This window comes from Schistocerca americana, chromosome 5 (assembly GCF_021461395.2).
Source record: "Schistocerca americana isolate TAMUIC-IGC-003095 chromosome 5, iqSchAmer2.1, whole genome shotgun sequence".
In the NCBI taxonomy this organism is placed as follows: domain Eukaryota; kingdom Metazoa; phylum Arthropoda; class Insecta; order Orthoptera; family Acrididae; genus Schistocerca; species Schistocerca americana.
In genome coordinates this window covers 396434551-396450995 of record NC_060123.1, presented here as the reverse complement: position 1 = coordinate 396450995, position 16445 = coordinate 396434551, and the positions used below count along the sequence as shown (strand labels likewise).

The window sequence follows — 16445 nt, the reverse complement described above, 5'->3', positions numbered from 1 at the left end:
GCTCCATTGTTATTTATGTACTGTTCAGTTTTTACTTCTTCATTGTAAAGATGCTACTTACTGTATGTTTCTACTTTTTCTAGATGTGTTACTTCTCTTCCAATGTTGTTTGCTTACATTTAACTTCTTTGGTGATAATACTCAGTAAATGTCTGAAGATGGCCTAGTAAGCCAAAAACCGGTTAACAATAAAAGTAATATTGTAGAACAAAAGCAAACTGGTGCTTTTTATTTACTACCTCTCGATTATTTCTCATACATATTAGATGGGATTTACGTCTGGCTATTTGGGTGGCCAAAATCGTTCTCTCGTAATGACCAGAAACTTCTTCAAGCCAATCACGAACAACGGTAGCCCGGTGACATGAAGCATTATCATCCATAAAAATACCCTTGCCTGGATACGATGTCCATGAATGAATGCAAACGGTCTCCAAGTAACTGAACGTAAGCATTTACTGTCAATGATCGGTTGAGTTAGATCAGAGGACTCCGCCCATTCCATGTAAATACAGCCCACGCAATTATGGAGCCCTACCAGCTTGCTCAGTGCCTTGTTGTCAATTTGGGTCCATAGTTTCGTAGTGTCTGGGCCAACTTCGAACGCTGCCATCAGATCTTACCAACTGTAATTGGGATTCATCTAAACAGTCAATGGTTTTCCAATTGTCAAGGGTCCAACCGATATGGTCATGAGGTCAGGAGAGGTGCTGCAAACGATATAGTACCCTTAGCAAAGACACCAGCGTTGTTCGTCTGCTGCCGTAGTCCATTAACGCCAAATTTCGCAGCACTCTCTTAATGGGTACATTTGTCGTACGTCCTGCATTGTTTCTGAGGTTATTTCATGCAATATTGCTTGACTGTTAGCACTGAGAACTCTCTCATATCGGTCGTTAACTGAAGGTCGTCAGCCACTGATTTGTCCATGGTGAGAGATAATGCCTGAATTTTGATATTCCAGCACACTCTTTATATTGTGAATCTCGGAATATTTAATTCCCTAACCATTTTCGTAATCAAACCCCCATGCGTCGACGTGTAACTGTTATTCCGCGTTCAAAGTATGTTAGTTCCCGCCGTGTGACCGTACTGACGTCGGAAATCTTTTAGGATGAATCACCTGAGTACAAATGACCGGTGTGCCAATGCACTGCCCTTTTATGTGCTACCGCCGTCTGCATATGTGCGTATTCATATCGCTATCACATGGCTGTTGTCAACCCAGTGTACTGTGGGTGCTGATGACTACGCTGTTTAGCGCCCGAAAACCTCAAACCACACACACTACTTATGACGGTTGGTGCTCAAACTTCCGATCAGATAGTGTATGATACAGTTAAAAGCAATTGTTTTTGTTTTACTCTGTGTCATATTTTATTATTTTTTAGCTAAATTAAAAGTACTCACCACATTTTATTGTACTTTATTGTGCCCGTGTATCTTTGCAGCTGTGCAGACGCAGGCTGCGTGGGCGTATTCCCTTGACGTAAATCTTCTGGCTTCCGGCTACAACAGGCCAGAAGTAGGGAGTGCTGGCAGTGGCATCTTCCTAGGCCGCAACGGCGCCGTCCGGGCGATCATGCCCAACACCACGACCAGTCGCCTCCTCGTGGGAACTGTGCCGAAAATGCAGCGCTGCCAGGAGACCTTCGCATCGAGGGCTCGCAGCCGCCGTGCCGCTCTGGCTGGTGAAGGCGAAGACGACGATAACAGTGCTGTCGAGCGCACTCCTCTGTCCGCTTTCCACCACATTGTTCGGCAGAGGAAGTTCGGCCACTTGGACATGGACGTCGACGAATCTTTGGTGGACGAATCGGCACCAGCCTTCATTCACCATAAAATGTACGACCAAGCAGACGACGCAGCTGAGGCTGACGACAATTCCGGGCCTCCGTCTGGAGAAATAGAGCCCAAAGTCCCTCCTCATTTTATGGGTCTGCATCAGACGGACCAAGTCGAAGATGATGAGGAAACTAAAGACATATACGAAACGCATGGGATGGCAAGTGAAGACGCAGGAGACAGAGCTGCATTACAGAAAACTGAGGAGGGGGAGGATGCGGAGGAGACTCTGCACAGTAATTCTCCATATGTAGATGAACAGAAAGTAGACATCCCGGAGAAGAAAATACCTGCCAGTACAAGGACTGATCCACCCGATTATAATGAACCATCCACGAACCCAGACCTCTTAAGGCTCTACCAGGATGAACCTGAGGAGCAGTTTCCAGAAGAATTTTTAGAAATAGAAGTCCCAGAAAGCTACGAACGTCCTTTTGAGCCAGAACGTGACCAAGAATACTTCAAGCTTCCAGATAAAGAAGAAATTCTACTCGCGGATGAAGGAAAGAAAGAAAGCCGGGAAGAGTCGGATGAAGAAAACCAGCAGTTGTTGACTGCTGATGACAGCGCTACAGCAGCTGCTGACAATGCCGGCCTGACCGTTTCTGGTGGTGAACATAATGCCACTCAAGAGGAGATAGAAGCTACTGTAAAGAAATTCGAATGGCTGGTGGAAGACAAAGAAGAGCCGCTCCCACGTGACTCTCCCGAACGAAAGGCGGACATTCCGTCTGCACCAAGTGCTGGCAACGAAGGCGAAGAAGTGCCCAGAGAGGAGCATATCGACGATGCTGATGATCTCCTCGCGGATGACCATGGTTTGCATTTGACAGATGATGGAGGGCAAGACGAAGCAGCGCCAAGAGAGGAACACGTCGACGATACGGAGGATATCCTCGCCGACGATCATGGTTTGGCTGAATTACGTGACGATGAAAAGGCAGTAGCTGAAACTGATGCCAGTCCAAAACAGGACGTTGAGGGTGCTGGGGATCAGTCTGAAGCGAAAACACTGACAGACAGTGAACAGCCTGCAGAGTCAGAATGCGAATTTAAGAAACCTGACAAACGCGGAAAACTGAATTGCCATCGCAGAGATCGTTTCAAGCGAAGTAAACGCCCACGGAAGTGCAGGCCGAGACCAGAAGGACAGAAACCGTCTAAAGAGCCCGACGGTGTCGTTACTGATGACAAGCCCGTGGTGGAAACTTCAGAGAATGTCCCCGAGGACGTCGTTGAAGACACCAAAGCGGAAGAGCAGCCAGTAAAATGTGAACCTGAGGTCACCACCAGCGAACCTAAACGTCCCTGTAAAAAAAGAGAGCGTCGTGAGAGTGGCTGTCCAGCATTCAGCGATGGAGTTCTGGACGACGGGAGAGTCAGCAAGAGTACGGCAGGGCTCTTCCTGAAACGGGACTATCTGGAGGTGTACAAAACCTTCACGCTGAGCACAGAATCGCTTATCGAGAATAGTACGGTAGTTCTGTGCGACGGTACCTTCTGCTGCAACTTCACCGTGGTTCTGGAGGTGAACGCTGAACTGAGTCAAGCAAGGTACGCCTACCGGCTTGCAGTCTTCGATGGTGTTCGCTCTTTCGATGGCGTCGCTACTGGTGGTCTACAGGTAAACAGCTTGTCACCTATCTCCGTCATAAGATAAATATCTAAATGTTAAAAAGTCACAATACACTGAGTAATTTCCTATAAAGCTATACGCATTCAGTAGACAGCATCCCATCCTTGCCCTGAGATGTAATAAAACACATGCTCACAATCATAATTTCCAGTGTAATTGCAAGACACACCGTGAGATACAACTTGGTAAAGGCTCTCGAGTACAATCAAAGACTGTGTAACAACCACTCTGGATTTCATCACTCACTGCAGTCTCTCAGTATTGTACAATTGAGAGTACTCCATGTTTTGTAACCCTACGGCGGCTGTATATCAGGCTTTTAGGCTATCCACATTCCGAAAAGATGGTACCTGTACATCCTTCCTATGTTCTCCTAAAAGTCTGTGAGTCTGATTTTGTCTTCGTTCACTGCATGAGGTTGAATTGCTTCGCTATCTTGTTGATTTTTTAAGTAAACTGTCCTCCGACCTGCTTTTCAGGTTCCTAATCATAAGTTATAGTGAGATAATGTTTTCAAGCTGTCGCATGATATGAAATGTGTATGAAAATCTTTTCTTCTTCATAAGCATTTTGATGTAAGCTTCTTGGGGCGAGGAGAGCTTAAGTCTTGACAAGTGATTGAGCGTTAGTTGTTTTAAATCTCCACAGACACGAATTCTGCCAACAGGCTTCCAAAGAAACACTAACGGAAGACGTATTTTCCTTCTTTAATGAAATTTACGCGTTTTGACTGTTAACTAATAATTTTACATAAGCATCATTTCAGGTGTATAGCCTTTTCCAAGTGCAAGCTGACAGGCCACAAATTATCCGGCATGTGTAAATGATCGGTTAGCGTCGTAAAAACATGTATTTCTTCTTATAAACCCGATTGACACTGCGTACTGTGTGTATTTGATATGCACTCGTATTTTGTATAACGACGACTGGCTTATGAGACAAGACATGTATTATCCCCTCACTTTGATATTTCAGCTTTCTGTTAAGAATGGCTGTAAAGCCGAAATCATGATTATGTGAAATAAACGAGTAGCAATTTATAGTCAAATGGCGGGGATTTCTGTACAGAAAGCTGTACATGAGTGTCCCCCAGGAAAGAAAAGTAATTAACCAACGGAGAAGCCCGCAGACTTGTACCACGGCCGCCACTATTCCTAACGCACTGAGACTATCTATTTCAGCTGCGAATGAGTGGCGGAGACGTGAATTGGGTGGGAGCTAAGGAAAGATAAAGTGGCGGTTGGTTTCAGTTGAATTCGTGCTACGTAACTGGTGGCTCATCCGAGCCCGGATTCGAAGAGAGATCAGAATTATTCATATAGGAGAGCAATATCGTCGAAAGGGACGACAGGAAATATTATTTCACTTATCAGTCTCTTAGCTAATTTAATGTGATCCGCCAGGAATCGAGTTCCTCTCCTGCTCCATCCTCATCATCTCAGAGTAGCATCTGCACTCTACGTACTCATTTAATTGGCGGATTTATTCCTATCTCTGTCTTCCCCTACACTTTTTTCCGTCTACAGTTCCCTCGAGTACTGTGGAGGTTACCCCTTGATGCCTTAACTCTCGTTCTGTCATCCTGTCCCTTTTTATTCTCAGTGTTTTTCAAATGTTCCCTTCTTCGCCGTTTCTGCGAAGAACCTCCTCTTCCCTTACCTTATCAAACGGTTCAAATGGCTCTGAACACGATGGGACTTAACTTCTGAGGTCATCAGTCCCCTAGAACTTAGAACTACTTAAACCTAACTAACCAAAGGACATCACACACACTCATGCCCGAGGCAGGATTTGAACCTGCGACCGTAGCGGTCGAGCGGTTCCAGACTCTAGTGCCTAGAACCGCTCGGCCACCCCGGCCGGCTTACCTTATCAGTCTACCTGATTTTCAACATTCTTCTGTAGCACCACACCACAAACCCTTCTATTCCCTTCTGTTCCGGTTTTCCCATTGTCTGTCGTTCACTACCGTAAAATGCTGTGCTCCAAACGTACATTCTCAGAAATTTGTTCCTCACATTAAGGCCTACGTTTGATGCCACTAAACTTCTCTGCCTCACGAATGCTTCACTTGCCTGTGTTAGTCTGCGTCTTATGTCCTCCTCTCTCCATCCACTATGCATTATTTTGCTTCTAAGACAGATCCTTAATTTCGTGTTCCTTACGACCACCGATTCTGACGTTAAGATACGCGGTGTTCTCAGTTGTTCTACTTCTCTTTACTCTTGTCTTTCTCCAGTATACTCTCCATCCATAATCTGTACTAATTGCGCTGTCCATTTCATTCAGTAGATGCTGTAACTCTTCTTAACTTTCGATAATGATAGCAATGTCATCACTGAATCCTCTTATTGACATCCCTCAACCCTAAATTTTAGACCCACTATTGAATATCTCTTTTATTTCTCTCATTGATTTTCGATGCATACATTGAGCAGTAGGGGCGAAAGACTGCATCCTTATCTTACACATTTTTTAATCCGAGCACTTCGTTCTTGGACCAAAACCTTATGGTCCACTGGTCCACTCTCGGCTCTTGTACATTTCAGATTTTCCCGTCTTTCCTCGTAGCTTACTACTATTTTTCTCAGAATTTTGTAAACCTTGTGCCACTATACAGTGTTGTACTCTTGTTCTGATTTTCCCTCAGTCTTGTCCCCATTATCAAGCGCTGTTTCAGAACTGACTCTCTTGTACCTTTATCTTTCCTAAAGCAAAATCTTCATCTAACAAACCCTCAATTCTCTTTTCCATTCTTCTGTATATTATTGTTACCAGCAGCGTGGATGCATGAGATGTTAAGCTGATTGTGCATTAGATTTTATACTTATTTATGATTTTAGAAATTCCATTGTACTGTTATCTGTCCATTCTGCTTTATTTGATCATATTTTATGTCTATGTAGGAAACTAAGGGAATGGAACTTGGAGAAGTTGGAAGAACCAGGGGCAACAGAAAGTTTCAGAGAGACCATTAGGCAACGATTGACTAGAGCACTGCGAAGGTTCAAATGGTTCAAATGGCTCTGAGCACTATTAGACTTAACATCTATGGTCATCAGTGCCCTAGAACTTAGAACTACGTAAACCTAAGGACAGCACACAACACCCAGTCATCACGAGGCAGAGAAAATCCCTGACCCCCACTGCGAAGGAATATAGTAGATAGCGACTGGGAAACTTTAAGAGATTCAATAGTGATGGCAGGAGAGGATCAAATAGGTAAAAAGACATGGCCTAGAAGAAATCATTAGAAAAAACAGGAGGTATTGAATTTAATTATTGAAAGGAGAAAATATAAAAATGCAACAAAGGAAATATAGACGTCTAAAAAGTGAGTTTTCACGGAGTGCAAAATGTCTATGTAGGAATAGCTAGAGGAAAATTTAAGGATTTAGAAGCATATTTCACCAGGCAGTTTATAGATACCACCTACAGGAAAGTTAAAGAAGCCTTGGAGAATAGAGAAGCAGCTGTATGAACAGCAAGACCACAGATGGAAATCAAGTGCTAAGCAAAGGAGAGAAATCTGAAAGGTGGAAGGAATATGTTGCGGTTGTCTACAAGGGAGATGAACTTGAAGGCAACATTAAAGAAATAGAGAAGGGCAAAGAGGGAGATGACGTGGAAGATGTGGTACTACGAGAAATCGAAACAAGGTTCTGGAGTAGAAGACTTTCCGTCAGGACTACTGATAGCCTTGCAGGGCCAGGCATGACAGAACTCCTCCATCTGGGGTGCAACATATATGAGACAGTCGAAACAAATCCATTTCCAAAGAAAGCAATTGTTGACAGGTGTGAAAGCTACCGATGCAAGAATGAAAAAAACGGTAGAAGCCGATCTAGGTGTAATGTAGGAATACCCGAGGCATTACTGACCTACGACTTCTCCTGTAAAACCAATGGCAATTCTGAGAATCAAGGGGCATGAAAAGGAAGCAGTGGTTGAGAAGAGAGTGTCACAGGATTGTAGACTGTTCTCGATATTATTCAGTCTGTACATTGAGCAAACAGTAAACGAAACCAAAGAAAAATCTGGAGTTGGAATTAAAGTTCAGAGAGAAGAAATAACAACCTTGAGGTTCGTCGATGACATTATAATTTTCTCAGAGACAGAAAGGACTCGGAAGAGTAGATGAAGGGAATGCACAGTGTCTTGAAAGGAGCATATAAGACGAACATCGACCAAAGCAAGACAACAATAAAGAAATGAGGTCGAATTAAATCAGGTGATACTGAACGAATTAGACTAGAAAATGAGACACTTAAAGCAGTAGATGAGTTTTACTATTCGGGCAGCAAAAACCTAATGATGGCCGAAGTGGAGAGGATATAAAATGTAGACTGGCAATGGAAAGAAAAGAGTTTCTGTAGAATAGAAATCGTTTAATACGGAATATAGCACGGATTTAAGTGTCGGGATGTCTTTTATGAGGGTATTTACCAGGAATGTAGCCATGTGTGGGGGTGAAACATGAATGATAAATAGTTTAAACAGAAAGAGAATAGAAGCTTGTGAAATGCGGTGTTAGATTGGTAGATCACATAACTGTTGAGGACGTACTGAATAGAAATGGGGAGACATGAAACTTGAGTTAAAGAAGGGATCGGTTGATAACACGTTCTGAGATATCAGGGGATCACCAGTTTAAAAAATGGCTCTGAGCACTATGGGACTCAACTGCTGTGGTCATCAGTCCCCTAGAACTTAGAACTACTTAAACCTAACTAACCTAAGGACATCACACACATCCATGCCCGAGGCAGGATTCGAACCTGCGACCGTAGCAGTCGCACGGTTCCCGACTGCGCGCCTAGAACCGCGAGACCACCGCGGCCGGCATCACCAGTTTAATACCGGACAGAAGTGTGTGGGGTAAAAATTGTAGAGGAAGGCCAACAGATGAATACAGTAAGTGGATTCAGAAGGATGTAAGTTGCAGAATTTATTCGCAGACGAAGATGCTTGCAAGAGACAGAGTGCTGCATCAAAAAAGCTCTTTGGACTGATGTCCACAACAACAACAGCTTCAACATGTGCTGCTTACCGACTTCATTTTCTTCTCCTATTAGTTCACCACACTAGTCTTCCTCCTCATGACTGGCTCGTATGGGCTCTTTCCACCTCTCCGCTTTTTGTTCCGCATTTGCTAGTGGAATTCCCATTGCGCTATTAATGTTATAACCCTTGCTTTTAATTTACCGAAGGTAGTTTTGGCTTTTCTATACGCTGAGTCAGTCCTTCAGACGATCATTTCTTTTCCGATTTATTCACATTTTTCCTGCAACCATTTCGCCTTGGCTTCATATGTATTTCATTCCTAAGTGGTTCCGATGGCTGTATTCCTGTGTCTGTCTCAATTAAATTGTGGTTCCTCCTTCCGTCGATTGATTGAAGAATTTCTTATGTTACTCAAGGTATCTTCGGAATAAGTTTCCTTCTACCTGTTATGACGCATCGTGTTATGAACATCAACTAAGAACGCTACATGTGGTGACATGCATATAGGCGGCCGCACAAGGCCCGGAACAAAGAATGAGTCTAAATGTCATTAATGAAAATGAATCAGGTGACTGATTCGAAGCTTTCAATGAGGATCAAGTGACTGATTCGAACCTTTCAATGAGTATCAAACATATTACTTTTAAAACTGTGTGCCCGACCGAGACTCGAACTCGGGACCTTTGCCTTTCGCGGCAAGTGCTCTACCATCTGAGCTACCGAAGCACGACTCACGCCCGGTACTCACAGCTTTACTTCTGCCAGTATCTCGTCTCCTACCTTCCAAACTTTACAAAAGCTCTCCTGCGAACCTTGCACAACTAGCACTCCTGAAAGAAAGGATATAGCGGAGACATGGCTTAGCCACAGCCTGAGGAATGTTTCCAGAATGAGATTTTCACTATGCAGCGGAGTGTGCGCTGATATGAAACTTCCTGGCAGATTAAAACTGTGTGCCCGACCGAGACTCGAACTCGGAACCTTTGCCTTTCGCGGGCAAGTGCTCTACCATCTGAGCTACCGAAGTACGACTCACGCCCGGTACTCACAGCTTTATTTCTGTCAGTATCGGTCGGGCACACAGTTTTAATCTGCCAGAAAGTTTCATATCAGCGCATACTCCGCTGCAGAGTGAAAATCTCATTCTGGAAACATTCCTCAGGCTGTGCCTAAGCCATGTCTCCGCTATATCCTTTCTTTCAGGAGTGCTAGTTCTGCAAGTTTCGTAGGAGAGCTTCTGTAAAGTTTGGAAGGTAGGAGACGAGATACTGGCAGAAGTACAGCTCTGAGTACCGGGCGTGAGTCGTGCTTCGGTAGCTCAGATGGTAGAGCACTTGCCCACGAAAGGCAAAGGTCCCGAGTTCGAGTCTCGGTCGGGCACACAGTTTTAATCTGCCAGGAAGTTTCATATCAGCGCACACTCCGCTGCAGAGTGAAAATCTCATTCTGGAAACATTCCCCAGGCTGTGGCTAAGCCATGTCTCCGCTATATCCTTTCTTCCAGGAGTGCTAGTTCTGCAAGGTTCGCAGGAGAGCGTCTGTAAGGTTCGGAAGGTAGGAGACGAGATACCGGCAGAAGTAAGGCTGTGAGGACCCGGCGTGAGTCGTGCTTCGGTAGCTCAGATGGTAGAGCACTTGCCCGCGAAAGGCAAAGGTCCCGAGTTTGGGTCTCGGTCGGGCACACAGTTTTATTCTGCCAGGAAATTTCATATCAGCGCACACTCCGCTGCAGAGTGAAAATCTCATTCTGGATATCACTTTTACTTCGAGGTATCCAAAGATTCAACCTCGGATTAAAGTGCCAAAATAATTACAGAAACGATGTAAGCCCTGTAATAATAATTTTCTACATACAGAGGAACTGAAATCTGTAAACAGATTTCGGCTGCCGTCATTTTGTGAGGAATTAGAAAATTGTTCATTATGGCGGTGATCATTAAAAAGTTTCTGTTCTAAAAGGAGCATCTTCTTTGTCTTGAGGCCCGCAAAAACGCATAGAAGCCCGCCGACCCAACGACCGAGGCTACGTCATGTTCGGAAACTTGTGGTGCGAAAAGAAAGCGGCCAGTTCTATGGCCCAGCTGGCGACAACTTTCCGCTTGACCAACTAGCAAGTTGGCACCAGAATACGTTTTTTAGCCGTGGGCACACTAGTGTGAGCTGCCGGCCATCCAAAAACAAATCCCTGAATTTCATCGCTCCAGCCCGTTCTACAACTTCTTCTTGGAAAGTCCACCAGCTGCCGTCTCGCCAACTGCGTCGTATCCGTAGGTACGCTCCGCCACGCTGCGGTAAAGTGTAATGGTTTGCGATACCACGGGAGAGCAGCAACGCGTTAAGGTCCACTGAAACCTACCAACCATTTTTCGTTCCTGAAACCTAGTTTTCGTTGTTCAGTATTCTCTCTCTGAGTTGTTCTGGAGTTAAACTAGTGTAGTTATAGTTCCATACTCTCTCTCTATACGTCGTTCAGTGAATCTGTGTGTGTTAGTGGAGGCTGCTCTCAGTTAAAGTATGTTGTTCTGTGGTAATTTCAGAATGTATCTTTTGGTGTGTTACTAAATCTCTTATTTTTGTTGCGATTTCTACCACCTTTCTCCCAGTATCCATTCAAATCAGTGGCTCCTTGTAAGTACGGTCGTAATCCGTGCCTCCTCACGGTCTGTTGCTAGATAGAATAATAACATGACATATAATAACACTAGATCCCCATAGCCAATCAATACTTATTTCGCCCGCTATCTGGGTCAAGCTGTTTCCATTTAGCCATCCTATTACACGAAAACTGTGGCAACCAGTTTAGGTGAGGTAGCCCACAATACCTGATTGTCAAATATCAGTGATTGCCCTTTTTACAGTCGTTCATTTCTCTTCAACTGAACTGCCTACTGTGATATTCCTAATCGCGATATCCACATCCGTAGCGAATTGGAAACGTGTCTCAACACTTCACATTAATTCAATACCCCACATCCTCCCACATTATTTATTCTCTCTAACTCATTAGTCTACTCTTCATCATTACTAAATTGTGATTTGAGTGTATCTGCTCCTGAGTACATCTTACAATCTGATATCTGTTTTCGGAATCTCTGTCTAGCCGCAATGGAACCCTGCTGATATGTTCTCGCGTCTGTGAGCCTTTTCCAAGTTTATATCCTCTTCCTGTGATTTTTGAACAGTGTAATCTCAATTATGCTCTAAAATGTACTGCAGAACTCAATAAGTCTTTCTCCTCTCTCATTCCTACGGGCAACGCTATGTTCTCCAGTAACCGCGCAGGGTTGTGATAAGAGAGCGACGATGACAGGCGCCTCGCCTAATGAATCACCGTGTTTTTGTTCACGGGCAGGTGAATATAGGAGTAACAGGCACGAGACATACATGTTGCAGCTCCGTATCAGAAATGTTACGTTCTTGGAAGTTGACGGTGGGAGGGGATGGGTTGGCAGCAGGTTATAGTTGTCCCATATCTCAGCGCCTGGCTGGAAAGGTAGAAATGAAGCACGAGCTCCGATTGTCGCAGCACCATTTGCTGCTTTAGCTTGGCTTGTGACTCCTGTCTTTCAAGCTGGCTGTAGCTGTTGTTTTGCATATTGTTTCTGTTGCTGTTGATGTTTTTGCTATTGCTGCCTTAGTTGCTGCTTCCAAACTTGAAGAAACTCGGGAGCCATGTATGCATTCACTGAACATGCATGGTGCTCAAATTACCTGTCGTTGAAATGTGGCTTCAGTCTTCGTCACAGCTTTTGTAGACATTGTATACTTTCCGTGTACCAGCGTTCAAAGTTTTTATTAACACACAGTTTAACAACCACGAAACGAGCTGCAATTCATAACAGCCTGACCGAGCTGGGTCAGCGTGAGCGGACAAACTTCACTGTAGAAGAGTGATAAAAGATAGTCCATAAAGCCTCGCAATAGTTTTCATTTGTTTACTTGTTATTTTAACGTGGAAATATTAGGGCATATCGCCATCTCTTATATTCTCTGGCGCGTGGTGACAGTATTCTCTGCCCAGCTGAGATGCTATCTGACGATACCCTCAAATCTGACTCCGTTTTCAGAAATGGTGTTGGGATACCGTCGAGCAGAACAGAAGGCTCCTGTTCGCGGAATTCTGAACTTTTTGATTTTCGATTGGATACTAGTTAAGACAAACATAATTCCTCTGGACGATCAGACTATTTATGTCTTTAGGTCTTTCACTTAATTAATGCTGGAGGTCTTCGGCATACTTACAGAAGGACAAAATCGACGAAATATCATCGACATACAAGGAAAACAAAAGTTGGCCTAAGACTCACTCCAGCGGCACTCCTGAGAGAACAGGATTCTAGGACGATTTTTCATCCACACAGGCGACGACACACTGCTGTTCGTTTTTCAGGTAGCTTAGCATACAATCTTAAAATTCAGTAGACACATTTTTCTGACCGGTGTGTCAAAGCTGACACTATCAAATCTTTCCTGAAGTCTAGTAGTGTCAATATTGTTACATTACAGTTGCACAGGGCATGTTTCAGATCATCAGTTACCCCAATTTGTGCAGTGCTCGTGATGTGGTGTTTACGGAAACCGGACTCATATAATCATATAGGTTGCATTCGCGCAGGTGTTGCGTCGTGAACAATATACTCCAACAATACATTTCGACCCTGCGCGTCACGGTTCTGACCTCCATTGTAGAGGCTTCAAAAAATGGGTGAAATATGACTAAGGGGAAGTGAGACGACCTTCCTACCGTGCGACACATCCGCGGTGGTGTTGTGCAGAATTTTGGTGAAATCTGGTGCAAAGTGAGATCGTTAACCCTTCTGACACGAGAAATGAAATTCTGGGTTCCGGCCATTTTTTGGCTTTTGTTCACATTTGCTGTCTGAAGCTTCGTCGAGGCCGAGAGAGGCGTCGCAGGGGCCCACACTACTGCACCATCACAGAGGAAGGCTTTAGGCTTCTTTGAACCAAATTTCATATCTCTGCGTCGTAATGGGAGACAGTTACGGAATTTTGAAAAACTTATCCTTGCATTGTGTTACGCAGTGTAGTTTTTCCTGTTCCATGCTGTGTGTGTGTGCGTGTGTGTGTGTGTGTTTTCTCCTTGTAATGTTTTAATCAACTTACTTCAGAATACTCTTTGCCCACAACTACATGCTATTGAAAACATAATGAAAACATAGTTCCTCAAGCATAAAACTGTACTGTTGGTTAAAATTTGTTATTAAGGTCTGGAACTTCTTTTTAATTAAGAATTTATCTTCCTATTGCGTTCAGTAACGAAGACAGGGAGGAATTATTTTGGTCTTAGAAAAATAAGGCCACTGTCAAAATAATTACAGTACACGAACCACTCCTGCAAACAGGAAAAGAAATCTTTATTGTATTTGAAATGGACAAATTATGTAATCATACTAGTTGCGTTTGAATCAATTTCACTTGCACCCAACCAGTACTGTGCTGCCTTCCGACCTACGAAGTCTGCATTTCCCATAAGTTTTCGCATAGCCAGGCTTATGATCTTATTTTTTAATTCGAAACACGCCTACAACACTTGCTGAAGGAGGCGCGTCCTCCGTACAGTGCACAGATGAGGCTTCGTAGCTCACCTCCGCTACTAGGTGTTAACATTCGCGAGATTTTAAAAGATCAGATTTTTAGTGCACGCTTATGGAGGGGGGGAGAGGTTGGGGGTCGGCTCTGTAGGACATTTTCACTTAGGTGAACGGCGTACCTGAGCGCAACCTTATTTTCTACAGACATCACTATCGACTATTTTCTGCCGGGTCTCACTTCTTCGACGATTTCGCGGTGAATAGCACGAATAAAATAAACAGAAAGTGCTGGGAAGCTAAGGCAAAATGCCAGCATGAAAAATGTGCAGAAATCAAAAACGAAATAATCGAGGAAGGGCTGACTCAGCATATAGAAAAGCCAAAACAACCTTCGGTGAAATTTAAAGCAGCGGCAGTGGCATTAGGTGTGCAATAGGAATTTCATAGTTGAATCAGAGGAGAGAGCAGATAGCTGGAAAGACTACTTTTAAGCCCTCCATCAGGGGGAGGACCTGGTCTGATGACGTGATGAAACAGGAGGGAATTTCTAAAATCATTGGGGGCAGTGGCAACAAAACGACTGTTCCCGTTGGTGTGTAGACTGTTTGAGACTGGCATTATACTTGCAGACTTTTGGGAAAAAATGGGAAAATTGCAAGAATCAACAAGTGTGAGAATTACAGAACAAACGGTTTGACAGCTCACTCACTATCATCCAGATATTAAAAAGTAGGAGACTGCAACGGGCTGAACACGTGGCCAGAATGGAAAACAACAGAGTCACCAAGAAAGCATTTGAAGGAAGGAACTCTCCAAGCAACAAGACCATTGAGCCGAACTCGTACGAGGCGGAAAGATGACATAGAGAAGGTCATCGCAGCATTAGGAATTTCTGCAAGGTGGAGAGGCTGCGAATGACAGAAGGCGGTGGAAGCAGATCGTTGATGCAGCGCGTGGTCTACAGGGACTATGATAGCTGAGAAGAGAGAGAGAGAGAGAAACATGGACGGCGGGGAAACCGGAACTGGAGGGAATCGAAGCATATGAGATGTGATGCTACAGAAGAATGTTTAAAATTAGGAGGACGGATAAGGTGAGGAACGAGGAGGTGCTCAGCAGAATCGGCAAAGAGAGGAGTATATGGAAAACACAGACAGAAAGAAGGTACAGGATTATAGGACATCTGTTAAGACATCAGTAAATAACTTCCATTGTACTAGATGGACTTGTAGAGTGTAGAAACTGTAGAGGAAAACTGAGATCGGAATACACCTAGCAAAAAATTCAGGACGTAGATTGTTAGTGCTACCTTGAGATAAAAATCTGGCAATGAAAAGTAATTCGTGGCGGGCTGCATCAAACCAGTTCAAAGACCGATGACTTAAAAAAAAGAAAAAAATAGTTACAGCTGTCAAAGGACCTGTTTATTCGAGCAGCGACTTCCGCACTGTCTCTAACACCACTACTCGTTGAGAATAAATAATGGTTTCCACATTTCCATCGAAAACCCGATGCACATGAATTCTGACAGCGAAAGAAATTCCTTCCACCATGCTTACGACTCCGTCCCTCTGCTCTCCTGTTCGTCGAAACTACGAAATACTTTGGGTTAACACTAGATATTAAACTCCGCTGGTCCTATATTACAAAAAGTTATGATCGCGTTCTGTATGTCGTACTCGTTCCTAAGTGGCACCTCACGGTGAGCAGACTGGACTTATTTAGTCTCCCAAAATATTGCTGTTGTGATGTTCTCCTCTGCAGATACACTTCTCGACTGTTCTATTCATTCAGCCACCCATGTTATGTTCCCTTTTCAAAACTCCCTTGATATCGCATACAAGGCAAACTCAGCTTCCTAGTTACCTCTTAGAGTTCGCTTTCGTATTCTGCTGGGAAAACTTCATGTCGAGTTACCAGCTACGTTTCAAAGAGAAGACAGACTTTCTTCCTGCCCCCTCCCTCCCATTCTCTCACCCACAGGCAGTCCCCTCACTCCTCCCGTGCAAAGCACTGTATCAATCTTCGAGTTAACTCGCACCCCTGCAGGAGAACACTCGACCATCCACTACACGTTTATGGAGCTCCGGAGCAGCGTGAGGACAACACCTTTATCTACACAAGCGGCTCTGAGGACGACCATTTAGGATGGCTCTTATAAAACGTTTTTCAGTAAAATGCGTAATATTTCTGGAGGTACTTCTCGGTTTTGTTTCATTCTGTGTAAAAATAAGGAACGCCGGACATTTGCCACGCCGGACATTTGCCACACTTGCCCCTTCGCCAGGTAGCGATCCCTCAGGTAAGGGACGCCCTTCCACGTACTTCTTCTGTCCGCTTTCAAACCGCCGTCTCCACACATACTCGATACAACCGGTACGTAAGGGACCTTCTTCTTCGACATCTTG

At 44.2% G+C, this 16445-nt stretch overlaps 1 protein-coding gene across 3 annotated transcripts in view; it reads left to right on the top strand.

The window, feature by feature from the left end:
• Positions 1–16445, top strand: part of LOC124615410 — a 349233-nt gene that overhangs the window by 323386 nt on the left and 9402 nt on the right. For all 3 annotated transcript variants that reach the window (XM_047143272.1, XM_047143271.1, XM_047143273.1), the window contains exon 7: positions 1452–3469. In XM_047143272.1, coding sequence (XP_046999228.1) covers positions 1452–3469 — 2018 coding nt within the window. The remainder of the gene's footprint in view (positions 1–1451; positions 3470–16445) is intronic.